This window comes from Orbicella franksi, chromosome 6 (assembly GCF_964199315.1).
Source record: "Orbicella franksi chromosome 6, jaOrbFran1.1, whole genome shotgun sequence".
NCBI classification, from domain to species: Eukaryota; Metazoa; Cnidaria; class Anthozoa; order Scleractinia; family Merulinidae; genus Orbicella; species Orbicella franksi.
Genome location: NC_138150.1, coordinates 27,890,100 through 27,904,836, shown reverse-complemented (window position 1 = coordinate 27,904,836; position 14,737 = coordinate 27,890,100). Strand labels below are relative to the sequence as shown.

At 38.1% G+C, this 14,737-nt stretch overlaps 1 protein-coding gene across 1 annotated transcript; it reads left to right on the top strand.

Annotated features, from left to right (window-relative positions):
- Window positions 1-2,177: 2,177 nt before the first annotated feature.
- LOC145489886 (uncharacterized) lies at window positions 2,178-10,772 on the top strand. The gene is made up of 6 exons (XM_081468956.1): window positions 2,178-2,693; window positions 2,800-2,848; window positions 4,365-4,489; window positions 6,563-6,601; window positions 7,536-7,577; window positions 8,714-10,772. The coding sequence occupies exons 1-6, from the start codon at window positions 2,660-2,662 to the stop codon at window positions 8,785-8,787; spliced, it is 363 nt and encodes a 120-aa protein (XP_081325082.1). The 5' UTR covers window positions 2,178-2,659; the 3' UTR covers window positions 8,788-10,772.
- The last annotated feature ends 3,965 nt before the right edge of the window (window positions 10,773-14,737 follow it).

Here is a 14,737-nt window from a genome sequence, read left to right as displayed (position 1 = left end):
AAAAACCTAGTGTTTTCTTGGCACTATAAAACTAAAACTAACCCGAACTGTTAAATAATTTTGCAAAGCTGTTCTTATGTACGTGTGCGAACGCTATGGAGCAACAAAATTTAAACAATGAATACTCTTTCAGTGTTTTGATCGGTGATAGACGTTCTCTAAAGTTTTTTTTTTTTTTAATTAATGGTCTCTTAGTTTCTTTTCTTTTGAGCCCTTTAAATTAGTTTGTGTTAAGTTTTTGACAACAAGGTGAATTTTAGTTTTACCTAGAAATAACTTCTGTTGCTCAATATTGAAGGAAAACTCTACTCTTAAAACAAATCTTGTTAATAATGGAAAATAACTTCGAAAATATATGAGAAAACCATTTAAGAGTCTAACAAAATTGGATCATGGCAAGCTAATAGTCTATAAGTTTGGGTTTTAAAATTCCGGCGGGCAGCAATGTTGAATCTTTTTATGATGTCACAAGAAGAAACAAAAGAAAAAACGTTATTAATAAGTCGTTTTTCATCTCTTTTAGGAAGCATGGGTTTCGTAGTTCCATGTCTGCGTCCGAAAGGGCGAAGTTAACAGAGATGAAAGCTCAAATGGAGCAACAAATCCAATCTCTGGAGGAGCAGATTTACCTTGAGGAAATAAAACTGCTTGCTAGGAATAACAAACCCCAGCAGCCTTTCAAGGCTTCAAGGTAGGAGAGTCATTCATGATTAATGCAATTTCCTCAGGCTGTCTGCTGTAGTTTTTATGACTGTGGAAAGAAAAGTTTCAAAGTCATTAACATCTCAGACATGTCAGATCTGAGGCAGGGGCTGAAGCAAAATCGAAGATTTGCTGGGTTTTTTCTTTCTTTTTTCAAATTAAATTATTTACCTCTACGTACCACTGCGTAGACGTCTTACTGTTATTGATTTTTCTTTTTCGATCCAATTAACTTCTTCTTATCTGTCTTTCCAGCTCTCCTGCAATCGACGACTCGACAGAAAAGCAACACGGGGCACCAAACTTCCAATTCAACGACTCTGAAAGCGAGAGACTGGTGCTTCAAGCCTGTCAGTTCGCGCGGTTCAAAAGGGAACATCCACTGGAAAAATGGACAGTAGGCTCACTGCCTAACCTAACTGGCCTGTGCAACCTGAGTCGATGACTGTGATGTCTGTGTAGAGCGTTGAAATGAGATTGTGTACATATTTATCCGAAGATCCGAAGCGGATTTGGTCAAATGAGTTTATAAATAATGCTGCCTCCAAACTGGAGAGAATGATGACAACGGAAGTTTATTCAATGTGTCCGGTCTTGTTGTAAATAAAAAATAAATTGCTATTAAACCGACTTCTGTGGGAATCATATGGACTGAAGCTCTCTTATTCCTAGAGGCACTTCGGATTTTTCCTCGCGCCGGACTCAGTCTTGCTCAATCTCGGATTCACGTCTCATTTGAGTCACATGTCATTTGAGTCCCAGCGTTGGTGACTCTGTTGGTGAATCGGTGGGAATCGTATGAACTGAAGTTCTCTTATTCCTGGAGGCTCTTCGGATTTTTCCTCGCGCCGGGCTCAATCTAGCTCATTTTCGGATCCACGTCTCATTTGAGTCCCAGCGTTGGCGACTCTGCCTCGCTATGAAGGCCTCATTAGAGAGTGGGGGGGGGGGGGGGGGGGGTCTGGGAATGATGCTTGGCCTAAATATCCCATAGACATTTCATTTATTCCAGTTTCAAATTTAAGGATTTTCCTACTCGATGTTTAACAATTATTCCATGAGAGCGCGTTGAACACAAGATGGTAGATAGTCAACGAGGCGCGTATCGCTGACTTGACCATAGTCAGCTCATATCCAACAAGCGCGAATGGAATAATTGTTTTACTAAACTAGGCCAAAATAAAAATTAAAAACTTCCAAAATTCACGCGTTTGCTTACCATATTTGTGGCGCATGGTATAATGGCTCATATAACCAATGATGGCTAAGCCAATGAAAACTCTCGAATTGCATTATCCAATGGTCCAGTTTTTAATAATCCGATTTTTTTCCGAGGCAAATATCCCATTAATTTTTCCCCCAAATGTCTTCTCTCCAGTTAATTTTTTACCCAAGTCCCATATCCCGAAAACCCCTAAAATGGCCTCACTATCAGCTAAACAAAAAAAAAAACAACAAAAACAAACAACAACAAAAAAACACTTATTCTGCAGGCTGCCACAGCCTCTTACGTTACAACAAAAAGATAAAGAGAAAGGAAAACAAAATACTCATTCTTATTATTCTTTATAACTAGTAGCTTCACTAACCGCAAACCCCGACCACAAACCCACCCCAACTCGTCCCAAACTCTGGGTGGGTACCCATTTTCGTCCCCAATCCTTTTCGCCTCTCTCAGTTGGCCTTGACACGTTTTCTCCTGCCAGGACTAGGCTCGATTTCCGCCACTCTCTCGACTTCAGTCTTCCTGCTCCCGAGAAGTTTCGGGGAAGGAGCGCGGACTCCTTTCGCGAACAGGGGCTGGTAATGGAGCTTAGCCAAGGCCCCACTGCCTTTGCTAAGAGAAGCGAAAGGGCTATGGGGACGAGAATGGGCAGTTCCCTAGCAACTGTCCGTCTTCTCTCGTGATGGGGAAGGTAAAGCGCGCCCGCGATCGGTTTGTAAGTTTGAAAACAAAATGGCGACACACTTTGGACACGGAAGGCGGAGAGGTAATTTGAATTGCCGAGTTTTCGGGTGACGTGAACGATTCTATTCCATCTTTGCAATCTCAAAGGCTTGTAGCCAATAATGATGTTTTCGATTTAATTGATTTAGGACAAAGAAACATGAACGTGGAACGTCAAATGGATCAAAATTGGAGAACGTTAGTAAATTTCTTTACTTTTAAACATGCTCAACATACGCGTATTTTCCGTCAAATCACGGGAATTCACAGGCCTATGGATATCGCTGATTTCGGAACAAATCTGTGTAATTTCAGAAGGATTGTTTTGTGTAGTTACTTCTAGCATCTGGTCCGATCCAGATCGTAAAGTGGTGGCTGATTATTTTAAATACAGCGCAATAAGATAAGCTTATGTATGATTAATTGGGCAAGTGAATTTTTAATCCTCGTATTTCACCTGGAACCCTTCGTCAAAATCTAATATTCACGTATATAGGGTGCGTTCCTTTGGGGTGATCTAGATCAGGATCAGTGATCCAAGATCACTCGGATCATGGTACATCGAAGGAACTGATGAACCCACTCTGGTCACGGATTCATTGGTTCCTTTGATGAACTATGATCCGAGTGATCTTGGATCACTGATCCTAATCCAGATCACCCCAAAGGAATGCACCCTATAACTGGGGTGATTAAGTAAGTCAGCACTTGGCACTAACTCCACAAAAATTGAAGCCCTGGGATCTTTTTGACAGTAAACCCTAAATATTTAACTATAAAAAGACAGTAGGTTGAAATATCAAAGTTAAGACGGCATGAAAACTATTCTAATTGCATTGGAGAGTAACAAGAATGCATTCTAATTTTGTCTCTGTCTCCTTGTGACTTACGTGAGCGAGAAAAAGCGAGATTTTTTGCTTTGAAGTGATTGTTTGGTCAAGATAATACATGTAAGTCTTACGCCCACCGATTATGTAGCTCGGTGGTGGCAAATGGTAAGATTTTGGGTCATGACTCAAATTTACTGATTCTATAAGTCAAAGAATTAATAAGTTCACATCCCAAAGATATTTACTTATAATTTACTCTTGAGAAGTTAACACCTCATGCACATTGGAACACAAACAAAGGGTAACATTCCTGATCAGACTGCAGCCATACAACATACCAAAGGCAGTCCCTAATCTACGATTACTCCTGATCGAAAAATGTCAATTGCAAAAGAAAAACGTAGCTTAGCTGTTGTCATACCACTACACTCGTCACCTTGGCATCCATGGATGAATTTGTAAACAACCAACCACAGATGATAATCAACTCACATTTGTACATAACCCAAGTTCCAAGATCATTAGAGGCCATCACATGTGCATTCATTCCCCGCTTAACATCAAGATTGCTTGCATAGCAGTCGTATCCCCCTCAAGCGCGCATGAGTTTGGGAGGTATACAGAGGCTTAGGGCATGAAAGTGACTAAAACAAATAGGAAAGGGAGAGGGGCAAGGAAGGGAAGAAAACTTTCCTTGCCCCTCCTTCCTTCCTATTTTTTGTCATTTTTGTGCCCTAAGCCTTTGCTTTTGTTCATTGTTCATGTGCTTGGGCTTGAAACAACTGCTATGGAGGCTAAGCAGAAGTGTGGGTTTTGGAAAACTTCAAAGTGTTGAAGTATGCTGTTATTTGTTTTATTGATCAATGTGCTTCTGCACTCTGCAGTGCTCCAAGGTCTGGATCTCCTAGCTCATCACTGGTCAATGGCAGTCCTCATCTGTCATACAAAAGAGAGCCTACAACATCTGCCGACTATGAATATAAAAGGAATGTTGAATTTTTAAAAAGAGGTGAGGCATTAATTCATATGTTTGAGTAGCTAAGGAGAACCTGTACCCTTGAAAGGTCTTGAAATTTCTTCAATATGAAATTAATGATGTATTGATAGCCTCTTGTACATGTAGTCATGAAAATTGTAAATGTAACTGGTGTGAGTAGAGATCATTTTGGCCTGTAGCACACTTTTCCAGTTTCATATCAGAGCAATGCTGATTTTGCTTCCCTGACCTGTGCAATTGCAGTCTTTTGACTATACAAAGTTGAAGGATTAAAAAATATTAATATATTTATCTTTAAGGTTACAGTATACCTTCGGGTCGGCAATTTTCTTCAAATTTGGATTTTTAGGTCAAAATAGTGGTTGAAGAATAATCTCTAATTTCTGAAAAAAATTTTGAAAAAGGCTAAATATTGGCAGAGAAATGGCGGTTTTACGTTTTCACCAGAAGTAAAAGTTTACTTCTTGATTGACAGCCCTATGGTGCGTATGCAATCAACTGAGACGATTTTTGCGGGAATTACCTATATGGATGTCACGAATTGACTACTCAGTTGATCAGTATTGTTGTTCTGACTACCCAGCATTTTTGATATTAGGCGTGTCTCTATTAAGTTATGAGTAAACATAGCCCACGTTTAAACCATGGACCGGTTCGAAAAAGCAAAAACAGCGAAGAACGAATGAAAATACATCAATGAGTGAAGAAGCCAAAGTTCGCCACGCGGATGAAGTTATAGTTATCGTATAAGGTGGGCAAATATTCGTGGTAAGAGAAAAGAAAGGTTCTGTAAAAATTTTGGAACTTGACAGCAATAACAGGGATGCTAACAGAGACTCTTCTGATGAGTCCGATATCGACGAATCGTCGGACTCATTGAGACCATTTGAAATATTATCCATGCACAGTTGCCCACACACAGTTGCTCTCCGCGCTGTCTTTTGTTTGTTTCCTTCGCTCAGCCACTCTAGCGTTCGTATCCTTTTTAGTCTTCCCCATTTTGCCAGACCAGCTTCAAGAAAAACCGAGTTACAGAAAAATTATCTCTCTGCCTTCGGTTCCTTGAGCGCATTGCAAAACACAAGAGTTTTTTAGGGATTCACGCGTAAATTTCACCAGGAGGTTAATGGTAATAAACTTTCCCTGCACTGACTGGCTTAGTTATCTGAGAACCCAGTTGAAGGTGTTTGTGGGCGGAGTTTGTTTTCGAAGCAGAAAATTTTTCTTAGTGCTGTTTTCTCGAATAAATTTTTTCACTTGAAGCAGACACTTTAAAGAGTTATAACTCAAAGGGAATTTGTTCAATTGCTCTTAAATTTGGACAGTGGCTAGTTTAACATATAAACTACAAAAGCGTGTCTGGGAATTGTTAATTTCAAAATACGTTTCCTTCAAGAGCGATTTTTGTACGATCACTCCACATTTTTTAAATCCTATTTCGAAAATGTTCTGTAACTTTTTACTGCAATTGAATATGCCAAAACGCAGACACGTTTTTTAAGCGCTTTGGGCCCTGAAACTGAGGAAAAAATTAAATTGGCGAAAAACGAAATTCGCTTTGACTTGTAGCTTTCAAAAGGTGATTCGGGCGCTCGCATTTAGTGGTCGTGAAAAATTCGACAATTCATTTTCTTTCAAAATTCTTGGTATAGTTTGATAGCCAGCTCCATAAGCTTTAATTTGATATAGGGGTTTAGGTATCTATAGCTTAAACTGCACGCGCTACGTCGCTTGCGCGTGAGACACCCCTGAAGGTATACTGTAACCTTAAGTAAGCTATACTTTTGACAGACTGCAACCCTTCCATTGATAACCAAAATATACTGCTGCATCAGCAGTTTACCAGGGGTGCCATTACGTTTTGAATCACCTCTAGCCTTGATCTTGATACTTGTAACAAACTTGTTACTTTGTAGGTGAATTGTAAAAACAAAAGGCATTTTCACCTGTAACATCAAAAGCCTATCAAGCATACTCAGCCGTAACTGGTGTTACATGTTACAGCCTTTAATGACAACCATGTTTACAATGTAATTAAGGGGGTTAAAAATTGGAAGCAATAACACCAACTTTATTTATTCACAGAATGGAAAAAGTTTGAAGCAGAGCATAGGAGCAGAAAAGGTATGATAAAAAAAAGCTTGCCATGGTACTTTAAAAATATGTTTGTTTGTTTTTCATTAAAAATATAGTTTTTATATCCTGGATGAAACTGCCAAAACAGTTTTTATCAATGTTTTTATTGCACACAGTACTCCGATATCAATGTACATGTAATCAAGCCACTCCAAACTTTCTACCTTCCCCACCCCCATGCAATTTGTTTTTGGTCTTGTGTTATCCAAAATAACATTGCAAACCACCATTCATTTATAACAGCACTTTGGATTTTAGTCACTCAATATAACTGGAAATATAGATAATTTTTCAATTTGTCTCATCTAGTTCTATCCAGAGTTGTTAGTGTTACTATCCTTTGTGCACCAGGAAAGGAATATCCGCAGAGCATCATCTGTTCTGCAATAGTCTTTTTTAAAATTATACCAGAGGAAACTTTAATTTACATCTATGCCTGTTACTCTCAGGTCTTTGTATAAGTAGGTAAAATAATGTGAGAGTTGGCCTAAGTGTCCCATGCTATCAGTCAAGAGCTAATATCCTGTATTTTATGGTGTTAAACAATTAACAGTGTTTCTAATCCCCTGGATGGCTTGCCACACAATGGCCATTGCAGGGTTAACTCACCCCACCCCCCAAGCATTAAATTTGCTAGTACCCCCATACCACTTGGATGGAGAGTGCTACTGTGAAGGTAAACTGTCTTGTCCACAAACACAGTGCAATGACCCTGGCCAGGACTCAAACCTGGATTATTCCACTGGAACTTGGCATGCTTACTATTGGGCCACAAGTGACTACTTTCTCATAGTTTCTGTAAAGGAATCAGATTTTCTTGTAATAAAATATAGTCCAAATTGTTAAATTAATTAAAATTAATCAGTGAAGTTAAAAAGTAATTACCTTCATGTGCTTTTGTGACTGTTTACTAAAATTTTAGATGCTGTCACAGATTGTGTTCTACGAGATACAAACTCCCAAGGTATTTTTAGCATTCTCACTAACTTGGCTTAAGAAACTTGATGTACAGAAATTTTGACCATCACTGTTAAGTACCTTCTGTTTAATCTCAGAAGGCTGACAGTATTAAGCCACTTAAACCACATGCCCCAAGGGAAGAAGACGACTTTCTGTTTGACTGCTGACAGGACTGTTTATCATACAATTATTTAACTTTTTAGGGGTTGAAAACCATGTTATGGTACTGCATGAGGGGCTCCATTTCAAATGTCTTTTTTGTTAGGCATATTATTGAGGGTTTGTTTTCTAAAGTAATCCACAAGAAAGTATGAAAGTAGCCAAGGAATAAAATTGACATATATTAATTATTTTGCAAAACAAATGGGGGTTCACCACTTACACTGTATCTAGTTCAAAATTGTTGAGAATCTGACCTGTCACTTTCATGTTGTGTTAACCTCTTGAGTGCCTGACTATTGTGTACGTTGTATGCCACACCATTTTCAATGAAAATGGGTGTCTAGTTAAAACGTTGATATGCCAAAAGCGTTTCACTTACACTATGGACATATATGTCCTGGTACCTTTGAGGGTTTGTTTTCTAAAGTAATCCACAATAAAATATGAAAGTAGCCAAGGAGTAAAATTGACATTTAATTATTTTGCCAAACAAATGGGGGATCACCACTTATTTAGTTCAAAAGTGTCGAGAATCTGACCTGTAACTTTCATGTTATGTTAACCCCTTGAGTGCCTGACCATTTTGTATGCTGTGTGCCATACCATTTTCAGTGAAAATGGGTGTCTAGTACAAACCTTGATATGCCAAAAGCTTTTCACTTAAACTATGGACATGTATGTACACATTTTCTGAAAGGTTGTAAAAGTGTCTCTTCGATGCGGTTCATTTCACTGAGGTTGACATAGTTTGATATCAATATGACGTCACAGCAATGGGAAATTAGAAGTCTGTCGAAAAACCTACTATGAATCTCAGGTGCTGATAAAAGTTGTTTCCGGTGTGCTGGGAGTTTGATTAAGTTTTGTAAAATTTTGACGTACCTAGTATGGCATATAGCCACCCAAGGGACAATTATCATGATTTACTGAGTGCGTCAAATAGGCACTCAAGGGGTTAATATTTTTCCTTTTATTCAGATTTCCAGGCATTTGATTTGGATGCATTCCTTGAGGATCTTCACCGGCAGCAGCAGCAGCAGCCACAAGAATAACAAAAGAAAACTATTGGAAATATTAATGTCTCCTGATCAAATGCATATTGCTTCAAATTTAATGTCATTGTGTTTCTGTGAGAGTATGATCAATTTTCTTTATCTGTTAAAGAACCGACTGTTAGCAATTCTTCATTTAAAGCTGGGTGCAAATGAGGACAAGAGTAGAAAGAGTAAACCATTTCTTTCATTTTTTTACTGCAAACTCCCACATGCTCAGGTAGACTTCTATGCACTCTTATTGTCAGACTTTAATGCGCTTGAAATCATTTGTATCATAAGAGTTACTACAATATTTGACATGCAGGTGATGTCAATTGAGTACTAGCTCTAGATTTTTGTTTTGTTGTCATTTTAATCCAGTATAAAGGGGTTATGTCATGGATGGCAAGTAATATTTCTCAGTCCAAACAATGCAAAACTATCCTTGTTCTGTTTTTTTGTTTTTTTGTTTTTTTGATATTGCCTTTTCAATGTCTCTTTGCTAGTTATGGTTAACTCTCTTGTTGAGTTTCCCTCAAATAGGTTTTCTGAAACATTCACAACCTCTCATTTTTACATTTAAAATAAATAAAGTAAATCTTGTTCTACGAGGGATTTTTCTGAGGTTAAAAGTCTGCCATATTGAGCTGGAACTACGTTGCCTGAAGAAGAGCAATAAAACTGCCTGAAACGTCACATTTTAAAAAACATTTTAACCTCAGAAAAACAACATTTACATTATTTATTTTATAGGCTCCCTCAAGTTGATGTAACATTGTACATCACATCAAATTGTGCAATGTGTCACAGCATAATTTGTTCGTTTAACAACATTTAACAGTTTCATTCTAACTGGCTCAGAGGCCTAGGGGAATAAACGGACAGTAATACTGAAATATTATTCATATTTCCTCAATCTTAGTGTGACTTCTTTTGTTTTATTCCCTTAAGCCTAGGAGCCAAGTGAGTATTTTAATATATCAAAATCGAGCCTATTGATCCCAGTAGTTATTCTTACTCACTGGCAAATACATGTAGGGCAGTCATGGGGTGTGTTCCTTTAGGGTGATCTCGATCAGGATTGGTGATCTAAGATCACTCGGATCATGGTGCATCAAAGGCACTGATGAATCCACTCTGGTCATGGATTCATCAGTTCCTTTGATGAACTATGATCCAACTGATCTTGGATCACTGATCCTGATCCAGATCACTCCAAAGGAATGCACCCATGGTAACATCAAGGAAGATTCATTCCAAGTAAGTTTGTGTTATTACAGGGCTAAAAAATGTGCTGTCCAGTCGTCTGGGACAAGTAGATTTTTGCTGCTGCGGAAGTAACTTTTCATTCTCACTTACCCAATGGGTAAGGGATCAGGCAAGTATTCTGCCAACTAAACAGAGAACAAACTAAGACTTGCCCAGGGTAAGTGAAATTTGAGAGCTGCTTGTCCATTGGGCAAGCTGGAATTCAAGTTTTTCTCTAGTCCCAGGCTTCAGCTCAGATTTTATTTATTAATTTGTAAGTTGTAGTTCCTTTGTTCTTAATTTATGTTCAAGACCTAATTTATGTTCCTTACTGAACACTGGAAACAGAGCACTGAAATTTGTTGCTGAAGTCTGCTATTCATGTCATATACTGCAAGGAAAAGAAAATCTCTGGTTACACTTTTTTTTGACGATTTGTCCAAAGATTTGTCTGGACTGTTTTGGCTGTGACATGACCGACCCTTATCAAAATCTAAAGTTTTATGGAACTTTAAGTTGAACTACCAAAGCTATTGCTAATTTATAATTAAGCTTATTTAAGTTTGCTAAGGAAAGTGCATGAATTTAAAAATATGTTATATTATTTTGAATGTGCTGAGCTAGAAGTGAAAGCATTGGCAGAAGACCGATTGTCAACTGGTATAATTTGGAATTGCACACAAAGACCAATCTACGTAACGTAAAAGAGGAATTAAATTTAATGCCTTCTATAAATAAAATGGACTGTTTTATCACTGCCAAACCAGTATTTAATATACCGCGCCTCGCCCCTACTCCCTAAACGCAGCAAGTTTGGCACAGAGCCTGGTGCTTAATCTTTCCGATTGCAACAGGCCCATAACTCCACGTGCACCGTGCGCAAGCCAAGGAGGGGACCTGGAAATGAGGCGGTATTGTGCCCTGCTTTAGAGTTCCTGCTCGCATTTCACAGACCACCCAAACTAAATTATATGTTGAAAAAAAAACTTAATTTCGTTGTTTTTAGTTCCAAACTGCGTTTCCATAAATATCTCTCAACCTCATTAATAATTCATCAAGTTAAAACAAAGAAGATGACAACCGTGAAGTAGGTTTGGATACCCGGTCTTAATTAGCATAGATTTTGACGATTTTACTTCTCCGTTTACTTCTAAGTTTTTGTTTTGGTTGAGGAGATATATCAAACACTCGAGGCAGTGTTTCATCGGCTCTCCAAACACCTCGAATTTTGTCAAAAATACTCCGTTGCACGCCGTATTTTCAACTCTCTTCTCGGTGCTTGGATATCCCGATGAAACATTGCCTCTCGTGTTTGATATACATCATGAAACACTGCCCTCGTATTTGATATATTACTTCTAGGGAATAGTAATTATAGTGTGACGCGCTCCACCATTAGCCACCCAACAACTTGAAATATTTTACAAGTTATGCGACAGCTTGTTGTCACGCAAAGGCAGGGTTGCCACAGGTCAAGAAAGAAGATTGTTCAAGGTTATCATGATCTCAACGACGTTTTACTTAAAAACCTATCAGTCTTAGATGAATGGTTGGGAAGGAATGCTGTTAGGGGAGGCTGGAGGCCGCTGTTATATCTCGATATATCTGACGTTTTTTTTTAAGTTATTTGGTCAAGGAAATGGTATTTTGATAATAAAATCGACTGGCTTGACGGCCCCTAGATCGCGCCTTCGGCCCTCCGATGAGTTTCAATAAAATACTGATCCCCCTTACTGACCGCCCCCACCCCCTCGACTGACTCCCTATAAAATTAACGGGAAAAAGTAAAAAATGCCCAGAACTATCAATCGGACCGATTCGAGTTCATTTTTAAATAAATTTAGCTTACCTAAAATTTCCAATCAGGGAAAAATCAAGGAGTTCTGAATACTGATCTCTATGGCCACAATAAACAGTTCAACCGGTCTGAACTATTGGGTTTCTCTTTATATGTTGTAATGCCTTAAGGTTTTGCGGATTTTAATTCTCAGTATAGATATATGGCGGAGCCAAAAAATATAGGAGCGTTATAAATAAAGATGTTCAAGGGTGTTGCTAAGGGATTGCTGAGGGCGATATTTAGAGGAAAGCTACTTTGGAGCGCTTTGCAGTGCTAAATGGTGTGTGTTTTATGGGGGGAACGTTTCCTTTGGGGAAAAAATGATTTCGCGTGCTCAACTAGTGCCAGTCCCAAAGCGCGCGTCAGAATTTTAATTCCCTAAAACTTGGAAGAAGAGAGGAAAAGTTCCGATTTTTCTAATGGATCAGAAATAACTTAGCCTTCTTTATAACCGCAGGCATTGAATTACTGTTTGTACATAAAAGAGGAAAGCTACTGTAGAAAGTCTGTTAATAAGGGTGTTCATTACCTCATAACGTTTATGATAATGCGCGAGTTTCATAAAATCCGAACGTAGCCGCGGCATTAAGCATTTAGCATTTAGCACGTAGCATTTTTTCTTTTCTGGACACGTGACTGGTCAAATATGGCCTTGATTTGAAACTTTTGCAGGACTCCTCTCAATATAACAAAACTTTGCAAAAAGCTTATCCTTAGGAAGTCTGGTTTTCAAAATATGAAGCTTCGAAACCTTCCTTAGAAACCAATTCATACCCATGTGGTAGTTAAGAAGGAACCCCCTTAAATGACGCTCTAAAATTGGTCTAAATGTGTTAAGTTGTTCGGTGTTGTTTTTCCAGATTGTTTTTGGTCTGCTTCAACACTATTAACAGTTGCGATAAAAACAAACAATAAGAGCGAATTGTTAATGGAATGTTGAGGACTAAAAGACCGACATTTCTGCTGACCGTTTAAATTTTTTCAATTGCGTTTGATTTTCCTCCCTAAATGTTTCATTAAAAATGATTACATAAGCCGCCAACAAACCCGTCACCATGCTCAAACCTGTTCAAGGAGGCGTGACTACAAACAAAATCTCGCGCGCTGTGATTGGCTAAGAATAACTTCCATACAATTCTTTTGGCTCCTTTTGGGTGGCTACAGTGAGTTGCGTTGCACTAAAATTATTTCGTGCAAAATAATTATGATAATGCATTCTAAGGGACTAGCAACAATTTTATTTTTGTCATCACATAATTGGTCGCTAAGGAAGTCTTCAAAAAGCTTGTATATACCAATCTTTGGTATCGTGAAAATGTTTTGGTAATAAACTAGTGAATTTGTCATGGTAGTCTTAGTTCAGAAAAAAAAAGCACGAGACATTAACGGTAGAAAGGCCATGTACATCAAATCCAGTGACCCCTTTCGTTTAATGCTCTTGATAGCTAGAGAAACCGAAATAAGCACCGGCGCTGTTGACCACTTTGATACGGCTGCTTTACATATATAATTCTAATGCAGTGACTCAGGATACACGAGTAAATATTTGATTTCTAACAACAGCAGCGATAGAATGGATTCGACTGATGGCGTTACGTCGTTGTTTTGGAAGGCTTCATGTTTAACAAATGTAATGTCCAAATTTCACAGGACGAGTAAACTAAAAGTCTCTCTTTCAAATTTCCGGTGTCTTTAAAGCGTTTTGTTTACACCCTTCGTTTTCGTTTTTTTTTTTTTTTTTTTTTCATCGTAAGGCCTAAAAGGTAATTGCGGCTGAAAAACGTACTTAACTCAATTTGTTTTAATAACTGTGGAAAACCATGTAACCACAGCAACATCTTTCTTTTATTAACGTTGTCAAAGACAATTAACAGTCTGTCGAGACAACAGCTAGCATCATTTTACATGTACGTATTAATAGAAAAACAATTTACTGCTCCAACCACAATACAGAGGACCACTTAAGTTGTAGCAGTCAGTAATAATTAATAAGTGTAACTCCATGGAGCTGGCATATTTGAATATGGAACAAGTTTGAACTTACTTCAGATGTCGCAGCTTAGCTCATGATTCATATCATCATTGAACCACTGGCCAAAGCTTCTCGCTGGAATGTAACATTACCAAACCGTTTTTACAAAGTTTTCGAAAACTTGTCGTAAAAATGCTGTTTGCATTTTCCGGCCTTGTTTTCGTCTTGTTCGCTTCCCTGTTCCCGGATGTACAAGGTAAAGTTTTCTTCATTCACTGTTAGAAAATATTCTACCTTTATTGTGTTTATCACGATTTTTGCCCACGTATAGTATTTTTTGAAAGATGGACCAGCAACATTTTAAGTGCCGTTGTTTATATAATTAGATAACATGAATACTTCTTTTCACAAGAGTCGTTACGTTTTGGCGTTAATTTCTGAGCTGTAGGTACATGATCGTAAATCAGTTAAAACTAATGAGCGTTTCGCCTGCTTTCAAGATTGATCAAAAAATTTGTGGTATGCTAGTGACAAGTAACTTCGATAACCATTATGTATTTTTGTTACAACATTTTTTGATGGAAAAAGAAATTGTTACTTGCCAAGAAACTACTGACAAAACTACAGTCTTGACTGAATATAAAGTTTGGTTGTCAAAAAGAAAAAAAACTGACAAGAAAGTTCTCTTTTTCCAAATAACCAGCAGCCAGCTTATTTTTGTTTCTTTTTTTTTTTTGACAGGATGAGCGATGAGTTTTGAACTGGGCTTAGTAATTCGTTCGAAAAATAAGACTCTACCGTCATCTTTCATACCTTGTCAGACCATTTCTTTGAAATTTTTTAGACCTGCTAAACACAACTTTGTATGTTGAGCTCATAAACTAGCAGTGTTAAGTCTTTCAAAAAGG